This window comes from Symphalangus syndactylus, chromosome 12 (genome assembly GCF_028878055.3).
Source record: "Symphalangus syndactylus isolate Jambi chromosome 12, NHGRI_mSymSyn1-v2.1_pri, whole genome shotgun sequence".
NCBI classification, from domain to species: domain Eukaryota; kingdom Metazoa; phylum Chordata; class Mammalia; order Primates; family Hylobatidae; genus Symphalangus; species Symphalangus syndactylus.
In genome coordinates this window covers 88,024,094-88,036,061 of record NC_072441.2, presented here as the reverse complement: position 1 = coordinate 88,036,061, position 11,968 = coordinate 88,024,094, and the positions used below count along the sequence as shown (strand labels likewise).

General features: G+C 49.3%; 1 protein-coding gene across 2 annotated transcripts; it reads right to left on the bottom strand.

The window, feature by feature from the left end:
• Positions 1 to 400: 400 nt before the first annotated feature.
• Positions 401 to 11,009, bottom strand: SLAMF8 (SLAM family member 8). Of its 2 annotated transcripts, XM_063624973.1 has the most exons (5): positions 10,944 to 11,009; positions 7,642 to 7,968; positions 4,691 to 4,996; positions 4,503 to 4,610; positions 401 to 2,708 (listed from the first exon to the last, which is right to left on the bottom strand). In XM_063624973.1, the coding sequence occupies exons 1-5, from the start codon at positions 10,981 to 10,983 to the stop codon at positions 2,632 to 2,634; spliced, it is 858 nt and encodes a 285-aa protein (XP_063481043.1). In that variant the 5' UTR covers positions 10,984 to 11,009; the 3' UTR covers positions 401 to 2,631. The 2 variants fall into 2 exon arrangements, with proteins under 2 accessions (XP_063481043.1, XP_063481044.1); XM_063624974.1 differs by lacking the exon at positions 7,642 to 7,968.
• Between the last annotated feature and the right edge of the window lie 959 nt (positions 11,010 to 11,968).

The following is an 11,968-nucleotide window of genomic DNA, read 5'->3' as shown; positions in this document are numbered from 1 at the left end:
TGATATCTGGACTCTTGAGAGGTTCTTTCTGTCATTGTAACTCCAACAAAGGGGCATTCCGACAAAGTCCCATATGATGCGGCCCCAGGCCATCTCTCTGGACTCTTGCCCTTCCCCTCTCTATCCCTTGTTTGGATCCAGCCCCTCTGGCCTCCACGCTCTTCTTTGCAAACACCAACCATGCTGCCACTTTAGGGCCTTTGCATTTTCTGGTCTCTTTGTCTGGAACACTCTGCCACTGCACGCTCACTCCTCCACTTCACTGGGCCTCTGTTCAAATGTCACCCCGTTGAGGGTGTCATCTGATTGCTTTATCTAAGACAGACCCTGTCTCCCCAACACATTGTTCTCTAGTCCTTTACTCTGCCTTATCTTTAACAGAAACTAACAACATCTGACATATGCTTACTTGTTTATTTATATTATCCAGACCATAAACTCTCAAAGGCAAGGGTTTTGCTTCACTACTGATTCCCAAGTGCCAAGAAATGTACCCAGCACATGCTGTGCCCTCAATCAATATTTGTTGTGGTGTGACTTATAAAGCATCAGTCTCAACTCTTATTAGCACAAAATTGGTCTCATGGAAGCACTTTGTGTTGTTTTGGTGGAGGGTTAATTAGTCCACTAGTTGACAAGCGAGTCATTGAGGATGGGAACTTTATTAGAGCAGTGTGGATCTGTTCAACAAGGCCCTGGTGCACCACACTACAAACCACTGTCAAAATGAGGTTGCTAAGAGTCACCTTGTGGAGGGACAGCTGCAGGTCCCATCTCATCCAGAGCTGCTTTGATCTGAGGTGGGGCCCTGGAGATGAACAGAAGAAAGGTGGGGAGTGCTGTGTATTTTTTCCCCACAAATCCACCAGGGCTCATTGTCAGATCCTGGGCTTTCCTTTCCACATCATTTTTAGGGACTGAGGCCAGTTTTGCATGATTCAGTGACCAGGCATGTGGTCTGACTGTAGGTGACAGGTGGGGACGGTGCAAGCTGACAGGTTGAGTGGCCATGGACCCTGTTCAGGTAATCTTGGGGGAAGGTGATAGGAGAGAAGTGGGTGTGGGAAAGGGATGAGAATTTGATAAAGCCAGGTTACCAACAGGGAACCTCTGAGCAGGCCAGGCAGGGAGGATCTGGGAACAATCGAGTGGAGGAGTGGTGATGTGGATCTGGAGGCCAGCTGTGCTGATCCTTTGTCCAAGGTGAAGTGATTGCCCAGGAACTGGGGAGAAGAGGGAAGGTCCTTGGACAGGGCTGACATCCTAGGTGGGGAGATTGAAGCCACCCAGGGAAAATAGTACTTCAAACCCACCTCTGTTTCTTTAATACCTCCTTCCTCACTGTTATCAAGACTGGAGTGAGGCCCCAGAAAAAATCCAGTTACACCTGGGTGAGAGAAACTGTGACCCTTATCAGCTAGTAATCCCTGAAGGTAAGTTTAGCTCCTTAAGTGTTTTTCCAGTAGTGATCAATACTCCAGAGCTTTTCTAGACAGAATCACTCAAGGGCAGAATGTATTTTCCTAAGATGGCCACAATAAAAAAGTTCGATGCAGTCAGTGACCTCTACAGTCCTCCTGTTGGGTGGTGGGGTCTTTGTCCCCTCCCCTTGAACTAAGGTAGGTCTTCTGCATTTGCATTTGAAAAATGAATGTGGCAGATTCTAGAGTGCCTCAGTATCCTTTCTCTCCATAATGTTCCTTCTGCATAGCGTTTTATGGCTCTTCACTCTCTCAGTTTCAGGCAGGAAGACTCATCCTGAGCTGAGCTGCTTTTCTTGAAGTTGTGCAAGAACGTCCTGTTGGCTGGGGCAAATTCAGTATTTCTTTTCCTGGTCACTGTGCTGGAGCATGAGGAAAGACTCTCCACCCTCACTCCCAGATCCTGCAGGAGGCGTGAGAGCGGATGGAGATGGTGAGGATGTCTATTAATATGGTGTTTCCTGCAAAACGGTGCCCATCTCAACCATGGGTTGTCAACCATCCTCGGTGTCTACAACTGCAATTTACCTTTGAGGGGCCATGAACTCTGATTACCTGAAAGTCCTTAGGCCAGAAAGAGAAACCCCTGTCCCCCACCTCTCACTTTCACCTGTTTCTAGACCTTTTCTTATAGCAATGCCTTGGCCCTCAGGAAGCATCAGATCTCAGACTGCAGGGTCTGGGGCTGAAGCTGATGCTGGCATGGGTGACTCAGAGTTCCTCTATTAGTTCAAATATGTAATATCTTTTAGAGCCTAGGTCTCAGGCTGGAGGCAATTCTTTGGTGCCAGTTGGTTAATACTTTATGAGTAGTGGTGGTGGAGGGAATACCTTGGACTATTAATATCCCCGTGGATCTGGATCCTGGAGAACTTCCAGTGTCCTGGAGGGAATGTTCAGCTTGGCTCCTCTTGCCCAGAGAAGAGCCAGGATATGAGAAGATGGGAGAGAGAAGGGGGAGGTGTGAAACGTGCTGGTGCTTCCTGTCCTCGTGGTGTGATGGCTGCCCGGGCTGCTCCTTCGAGGCAGGACAGGATTCCCATGGGAGGTATGAGGACCATGGTGATTTCAGGCACCAGTTATGTCCCACAGCATCGTGTGCCTGTGCAGTGGGGTTACTGATAGTCCAGGCATCAGTTCATATTGTCCTTTATGGCAGATCCTGCACAAGGGGGTTCTCTGTCTCTGGACCCACTCTGTCAGCACGGACATCCTTTTTCTTTTTCCCTGATAAGGACATCAGAAAGAAAGTTACCCCTCCAGTGTTTGGAGTCCTGGCATCCTTGGCCTGCCCGCAGGCCTCTGAATCCTCAGTGTGTTAGCCCAAGGTCACCTTAGGGAAAAGAACATTTCTCCTGGTCTTCCAACACCCTGGAAAGGGAGGCTGTTCAAGAATAGGAAATTCTTCCTAGTGTCTAACCTTGGCCTGCAACTATGCCATACATTTAATTGTAGAAGGTATGGAAAGTTAAGGCTGTGGTGGACCCAGTTAAATCACTGGACAGAAGCCATGAGGCAGAGCCAGAACCAGCTTCTGGACTCCCTGCGTGGAGCTTCCTACTATCCCAAGTTGTTGGGTCCCTTCTCAATGGCCAAAGATGCTATTTTATGAGCCTTGAGGACATGACACTAAGTGAAAAAAGTCTGCCAAAGGGCCACATAGTGTATAGTTCTATTTATATGAAATGTCCAGGAAAGACAAAAGCATAGAGGCAGAAAGTAGACTAGTGCTGTGGGAGGAATGGGGGAATTGGGAGGTCATGGCTAAGGGGTTATGGGGTTTTGGGGGAAGTAATGGAAATGTTTTAAAATTGGTTGTGGAGATGGATGCACAACTCTGTGAATACACTAAAAGGCATTGAATTGTATATTTTAAATAGGTGAATTGTATGCTATGTGAATTATATCTCAATAAAGCTATTTTTTTCCCTGCTCTTTTCCTGGCTTCCACTTTCTTATCACAAATCCTGGGGACCCTTGGGGCAGGGGCCAGGGCCATACCCTCCCACAGCAGATGGGGCCTTCAGGTGGAGTGCAGCCTCAGCTGATCCCTCTTGCCCTCCTCTCTGCTGGAGAGAATGAACAGGAATCAGCACTGCCTGTCCCCATGCTTAGAGGCTGGACCCAGACCCTGCCTTCTGGGACACACCCACCATAATGAGGGCTCAGTGCCTCCTCCTTGCTGACTCCCTTTCTCCACCTTGGGACAAGCCAGCTCTGACAGCCTGGCATGGAAATGATCACGGAGCCCTGGTCAGTCGGGTAGTTCTTTCAGGGGCAGGGCATCTTGCGGCAGAGGAAGGGACTGAGCTGGATGTAGAGCTTAGAACCTGGTCTGATCTCGGAGTTTCCCCTGCCTTCCTCTTCTCAAGAAGGCGGCCCTATCAGCCACTGGCCAGGGAGTAGCTTATCTTAGGGAGCCATTTTGTAGAAATCTCAGGCAAGAAGGCGTTGGGAGTCATCTAGACTCCCACTCAGCAATGTTTGTCAATACCAGCTATGTTTCAGGAACAGTTGTGTTCTGGGAACCACTGACATGCCCAGTGGTGACCCAGCATCCTCCTTTTAAGGGCTCAGAATTCAGTGGGGAAGTAAATGTAAGTAGTTCTCTGATTGGGGTAAGCAATGGAGATTGAAGAAAGGATGTTAATCAGCCTGAGTGTTGGGGCTATCAGGGAAGGCTTTCTGGAGCAAGCACACCTTGAAGACTGAGTATGAGATAGCCACATGAAGGGGGGAGGCTGGGTGGGAAATCATGGAAAGCGTGTTCCAGGCAGAGGGAATACAATGTACAAAGTCTGCAGATGGATGTGAGAGAACAGTTCATTTGGAGAACCACATAAGAAACTTCAAGTAGTTGAGTCTGGTTGTAAACCAAGATACGAGCTAGAGAAGGCCAAGAGATGAGGTGGGAGAGGTAAGAAGGGGCAGAAGAAGCCTAAATAGGAGGAGGTCCAAGACCCTCTCCTCCCCAGGAGCTCCACCTCCTCCACCTACCTCCTGCATCTGCAGGACTCCTACCTGAGCAGGGGCCGCAGTGCCAGGCAGAGAAGAGAGTAACCAGCATCAGGAGCAGCGAGACAGGCACCACCACCAGCAGCACATCTTTGTAGGAGGCCTTCCCTGGTGCTGAACATGGAGGGGTGGGGTTAGAGGTGGACTTGATGCTTCATAAGCCCTCAACCATTGACTGCTGGCCCTTAGCATACCTGCCTTATAATGACAGCTGTCCCAGGGCGTGACTGTGGCCAAGTCCCAGCTGACAGGGTTGGAGACAATGCAGGAATAGGCCACATCTCTGTCTCCTGGTCCCAGGGAAACGCTCAGCACCTGTCCATCTGTGAAGAGGCTGTTCGGTTCCATACCAAAGTCCATGGTTGTCTCTCGTCGCCAGCTATAGGTTATTTCGCTGATGTTGGGAGCCCAACAGGACAAGAAAACCTGGCAGGTCTTGGAGGGCTGAGCATCCCCTCCTACAGCAATGAACACTTGTACCACGGGCCTGGGCACTGCATCTGGGAAAGAAAAGTACAGTCGGTATGGGTCTCAGGGATGCTGGGCAGGGCCCACATCTCCGGCTCTGGGATCTACCTAGGGTTAGATGCCACCTCTGACTAGGCCTCTCGTTCCAAAATCTTGTCTGGCTTTCCACTGCCCACAGGACAAAAGCTGAATTCCTTAGCTTGATATTCAAAACCTTTCAGGAAATGATTCATGCCCATCTCTCCAGCTGTACCTCCTGCTGCTTCTGCCTGCTCATCCTAATTAATTTGCAGTTTTCCCAAACATGTCATGCTCTTGAATATCTTTCATGCTTTCACACAGTTCATCTGTGCACACAGTTGCCTTTCCCTTCTTGTCCTCCTGGAAAACTTCTACCCATCCTTCAAAGCCCAGCTTGAACACATTGCTTAATGCCTTGACTGTGAAGCCTTCCCAGGCATGGCTCTGAGCTCTCCAAGCACTCTATCTCTTTTTGTAGTATTTCTCTCACAATATGTCAGTCAACAAGAGATGACAAGCATTTATTAAGTCAGGCAAGAAAACAAACACATTCCTAGCCTTCTGGAGCTTACAGTTTGGTGAGAAAGACAAATACTGACAAATGATTATGAATAATTAAGTAACTATGAGGGTGCAAAATGCTGTGAAGGAGGGGCCCAGAGGTGGGGGCTCTGTCTTGTTAGCTCAGTAACCTTAGCTCTCCAGTGCTGGCAAATAGTGGGTGCTCGATACCTGGTCACTGAACAAACTGATATCCTGGTGTCCTGGGCTACGGATTCCCCTTTCTATACAGGTTGATGAGTAAATCCTGAGTCTCAGTGGAAATGAGGCCAGTGGGAGAGCATTCTGGTGACAATGGGAGGGATCAGTCTCTGACAGCATTCCAAAGTCAAGCAGAGAAAAACCTCGTTAATGCCAGTTCAGTCTGGTGGGATTTGTGATATGAAAGAGAAATGATTTGCTGGGCATACTAATAGTATAAACAAAGATTACAGGGGGGATATTTACATCACTTAAGAGGACAAGCTGCTTCCAAACACGATCAAGCACAGTAGAAACACCCATTGACATTTCTAGTAACTGATCTGCTAATTCAAATCATTCTTATCTATTGTCAAAGCAGAACTCCTAAGGACTGCTGCTTGGCAGCTTCGTGCAATTAGTTCTAATCATGCTATGTATTTGGAAGCAATAAAACAGCAATTTCCTTAAAATCTGTAATTCAGCTGCTGAGAACAAGGCATTTTAGAGCTTAGTAGTGTGGGTGCTGCATGTATTATCACATTCAATGTCCTCATTTCACATGTGCAGCAGCTGAGACTCAGATCAGAGGAGGGGCTTCAGGGCTGCCTGTATGGTGGGGTAGGTTATTCACTGCACAAGGACATTGGGCTAAGGAGGTCACAGGGTAACAGGTGGCAGGGGGTGGGGGGTGCTGAAATCCAGCCAGCACTCTGCTTGCTAAGACAAAGCTCAGGGCTGCGTGCATCCAGAAAGGCACCTTGCAATTGCATCGGCACCTGTGTGGCTCGCCCAAGGACAGCCAGTTAGCTGTCTCGGGGGGATTCAAGACATCTCCCCAATATGCTTACAACCTTTATCTCCCTCATGGCTACCCTCTTCCCAGCTGCTACCTCTGCTTTCCATTCTTAAATCTAGACTCCCCCTCTCTTCCACTCTATGTAAATTTCTAAGGTTTTATTGAAACAGTGATTTAGGGTCACCCATGCCTCTTTTCTAACCCATTAGGTAGATAAATGAGAGCTGAAAGCCACTGTTTCTTGACCAGAAGACAAATGATGAAGGTGGTGGAGGTGGCTGCGGTGGAGGTGGAGGTGGAGTTGTTGGGAAACAAAGCCCACACAGCCCCCAGTCCATGCAGCCAACTGAGGTGCTGAATGTAGCTGCGCGAATGGCTCTGCAGACCCATGTGAAGCAGAAGTTGCACCCAGCTGGGCCTGCCAACCCACGGAATTATGAGAAGTAAACATCGTTGTTGTTTTCAGTCAGTAAGTTTTGGGATGGTTTGTTTTGCAATGATGAATGACTGAGAGAACCCATGAACCATATATAGTTAAAATATCTCTAAGAAGCCCTTTTAAGAAATGTGTAAATTCTATACTTTTAATTATAGTTTCATTATAATTTGATTTTTAAATAAACCCATTATGTCATAGTTTAGTATGGTACATCTTTTTTTCCCTTTATCGTGGCACATAGACTAGTGGCACATCTTATAGTCTATGATGATCCTTCAGAACTGAGGAAGCACAGGCCAGGCTCTGTCCTGGATGCCACTGCAAATGCCACTGCATTTCATCCTGTGGGTTCTCTACATGGTAATATTACAATGCCCATTTACAAAGGAGAAAGGTGAAGGCCAGGGAGGTTAAGCATTTTGTCCAAGGCCACTGAGCCAAGAAAAGACTGAGCTAGAGTTCAGGCAAGCACTGTGAAATGGCAAAGCCTGACTGCTGCAGCCAGGAGGAATTTTCTTAGACGTGACTGCCAGGAAGCAGCTGTTCCCTGAGTCAGCAACAGGGTCAGAGACCAGAGCTTTCTGGAACCCAGCTCTGCCTGGCTGCTATGACTCAGGATGCTCGTCTGGTGCTTTGTGGGAGAAGAGAGCCAGGCAGCCAGTGTCAGACACACTCACCGTACACCTTGAGCTGAAGGGTCTGGGTCCAGGGGTGGCCCCTTGTGTCCACCATCAACACGGAGAAGTTGCCGCTGTCTCCAGACTCCAGTGGCCCGAGCTCCAGGCTGAGGTTGCTGTGTAGCTGGGCTCGGCCCAGGAAGCGGGAGTGGTACAGAGTCTCCAGGGAGCCTCGGAAAAACGTGGCCAGGAGCTCTTCCGAAGGCCAGAGAGATCGCCAGATAGCCTCACGGACTTGGAAGCCAGGGGGACATCCTGCCACCAGCAGCACTGAGCCCCCGACTTTGCTCAGCACTTGGGCACCAGTAACTGCAATGGGAAGTAGGGCTGAAAGAACAGAGCCCCTGGTCACTCTGCCTGCCCCACACTCCTCATCCTTCTTTTGCATGCATCTGAGCTGCTATGGGGTGAATTGGGTCCCCTCCACTGACACTCCCTCCACTCAAGTTGAGGGTGCACTGTGCCAGGTACCGGGGATAAAATATATGGAAGATAACCCCAGTCTCTGCATTCATGGAGCTTACAGAGGAAGCCAGACATTCAAGAAATCAATAAAAATGAATTCTGTTAAATACCATGAAGGGAAAAATGAGATGCCCTGGGAGAACACAGGTAGGGTGACAGGGGACCTCACCCAGCCTTGATGGGCTCAGAAAACAAATTGTTAAGCTGAGCCTTGAAAAGGAATGGGAATCAGCCAGGCCAAGCCGAGGGCGGCCTGAAGCAGGATAGGGAAGTGTCACTGGCAGAGGGCACAGTACTGACAAAGGCCTGGAGGGGGAGAGTTGGTGCCCAGGGGAACTGAGAGTAGTGCTCTGTGTGAGGAGTAGGAAATTACACCGCAGAGTCAGTGGGAGTCAGATCATGCAGGGCCCTGAAAGCAATACTGGAGTTTGGGCTTCATCTGTAGAGCAGTGGGGGGTCTTAGGTAGGTTTTAACCAGGAGCTTAACAGGATTAGATGGATGGTTAGAAAGATCACTCCAGCAGAGATGTGGAGAATGCACTGGAGGTCGGCAGGACCGAGGCTGTTCACATTAGTCCAACGGAGAAGTGATGGCAACTTGAATTGAGAAAGAGAGCAACCAGGATGGGAAGAAGTGGGAGGAATTGAGAAACATGAAGATGGTGTAGTCAGTACGATTTGGTAATAGATTAGCTCTGGGGAGGGAAGAAGAAAAAGGAGTCGAGGATGGCTCCCAGTTCCTTGGGATCCACTGGATGTTATTCTCTGTGATCCAGAACAGGAGGAGAAACAGACAGGGGGCGAGAAAGCAAGATGCTGTTTTGGGGGACTATATTTGAGTCAGAGGTGTATGGGAGACAGTTCCCCTTGAAGTGCCCCCCTGACTCCTTTGCTAATTTCTGCCCACTGTTGTAGCATCACTGCCTCCTCCGACCTCCCCTATCCCTCATAGGTAATGTAACCAAGAGAGGTTACATATTTTCTCTTGTGTTCTCACAGTGGCCTGGGGTCACCATGCTGACTACCCTTATCTCTCTATTATTATTGCCTGTTTATGAGTCAGCATCTCCCACTAGACTGTGAGCTCTTTCTCCTCATCGTTTGCTTCCAGTGCCCACCACTGTTTAGGAACAGACTGTGGGAGAAGCCTAGTAAATGGTATTGAATAAACGACCTACCCTGCTGAGGACTGACCCTATGGCTGTCACTGGCACAGCGTGTAGGGAAGAATAAGAGGTGATGAAGTTTTGGTCAATGAGACACGTTCTGGATGGTTGCTCAGTCGGCCATGATAATTCCAGTCCCTCCTCTGCCTCACTGTCCTCCAGGCCCAAAAACCTCCTCTCACACTGGAGATGACTTCAGTGTTAATGCAGAGTAGGAATGTAACACACAAAGAGAGTTGCACTGGATGTCAACCAAGACCTAGCTTCTACCTGCTCCTCCTGGTGCTGCCACAGATCAGCTGTGTGCCCTTCCACACATCACCCCCATCCCAGGCTTCAGTACCACTGAAAAATAAGGGGTCTGTACCAGGTCAGTCACACAGATCTTTTATCATTAAGGGCCATTTGAAAAATTATTTTTGGGCTGGGTGTGGTGGCTCACATCTGCAATTCCAGCACTTTGGGAGGCTGAGGAGGGCTGATCACTTGAGGTCAAGAGTTTGAGACCAGCCTGGTCAACATGATGAAACCCTGTTTCTACTAAAAATACAAATATTAGCCGGGTTTAGTGGCAGGGACCTGTAATCCCAGCTACTCGGGAGGCTGAGACAGGAGAATTGCTTGAACCCAGGAGGCAGAGGTTACAGTGAGCTGAGATGTGCCATTGCATTCCAGCCTGGGTGACAGAGCAAGACTCCGTCTCAAAAATAATAAAATAAAATAAAATAAAATAAAATAAAATAAAATAAAATAAAATAAAATAAAATAAAAAAGGCAAATTATTTTTGCCTCACCAAACAGACCAAGGCCTTTTTTGAGGTTAAGGTGTGATTTCCTGCACATATTTAGAAATGTTGAAGAAATCTGCAGGCTTTGGAGCTCTCAGGGCCAGGAACCGAGGCAAGGAGATGAGACAAAGCAACCCAAAGTCCCTATGAGCCTCTGATGTAAACAATGGCATCTACATCTTTGCTGCACCCCATAAACCCTCATCCATGGCCCGGCAGTGCTGACCCATGTCATGTTGGCTGCTTGTTGACCAAGGAAGGGAACTCAGGCATCAGATGGATAGAGGGATTGCCCAGTGGGGAGAAGACTCCATGTATCAGCTATCCCAACATCACACCACCATCGGCCACCCCCAAGTCCACGTGGGCTGTATTTAGCCTCTCTCGTCCCTACTTAGTACTTGCCTCCCCTTATAAAGGCCTGTAGGGAGGGACCTCAGCTCCCCCGCAGGCTGCTGAAAACACACTCTGCTGATTGTGGGGAACCCTGCTCTGGCCTGCCCTCTGCTTCTCTCCTCAAACTCCGTAGAATTTCTGCATGCTAACACTGCCGGGTCCTCACCATTCTCACAGCCGACTTTCTCTCCAAACCGGCAGTATCACCCGCTGGCTCTGTTTTTACTGCCCTGGCCCACAAAACTGCTCATGTCTTACAAATAAGAATACCACTCAAGCTGCCATCTCCTCCCTCCCAGGACCTTGCATCTCTTTGTATCTGCCTAGCTTAAAATGTTGCCCAAGAGCTTGTTCTAGTCTTTCCTACCCACCCTCAGCTTCTGGGTTGTCACCCGGATTGAGGCAGCCCTGCCCAGACGTCTGGTGTAGGCAGCTGGGGAGGGGCCTTCAGCTCTCCGAGGACAGGCTATCTGCCTGCCCCACTTACCTTCCCAGAGAAGCAGACTCCACAGGGGCCTCATGACCATCCTTCTCTGGAGAGGCAGGCAAACTCCCTCGACAACCAAAATCCAGAACCTCCCAGGCCGAGTGGATGCACAGGAGGAGCTGTGGTCCTTCTGGAAAGTCCCATGTTCAGAAGGAGGAATCTTGACTCAGAACAGGATGCCCCAAAAGTGAAAACATCCAGAATAAAGTGGAAGTTGTCCCTGGGCCTCTCTGGGCTTTCAGGAGCAGATTGCTGTAAGTCAGCCTCTTTCACATGCACATGGTTGGCTAGCACATGGCGACAACAGCCCCCACACAAGCCACATCCTCCTTGCTGGATCTCGCTGGCCTTCCTGCATCTCAGCCTGCCTCACTGCTATCTGTCCTTCTCATTCTAGCTTTAAATCCTTCTGTGGCCTCCCGTGGACCGGAGGATGAGGACTAACTCTCTGCTCTGCATGCAGGCCCTCCTGAGTCAGACCTTCTTCTCCAGGCTGGTCGCCCACAGGCATTCTGCCCTCCAGCCATCCCAAGCCAGAAGGCCTCCTTCTCAGAACTACTGATTTCACACTTTCCTGTGTTGTACTTTCCCCCGCCACTCCGACTAGGCTTGCTGCTCCCTTTATCCTTGCAAACAGAGCATGGCTGTGCAGTCGGCGAGGATGTCCTTCCAGGCTTCCTGACCACAGGCAGGTGAGAGGCCCTCTCCTTGTGCCCTGTGCATGCCCACACCTCCCTCTTTACTCTTGGTGTGTTGTTGATGACAGTTTTCTGGTCTTCGCAGACTGTTTAGCCAGCACAGTCCTTTGTTCCTTTCTGTGTCACCCTCAGTGCTTGGCACATTACAGATGTTTCATGAGTATTTATTAAGTGAGTGAGTACATTCTAAACATGGCTCCACATCTGGCTTTATGTAAGCCTTGCAGCTTTCCTCTGAGAGGATCATCTTGTTACCCGGTTAGAAATGGGAAAATGTGAAAACCAGAGTGAGGTTAGGCCCCTTGCGGAGGTCACAGAGAGGCAGAG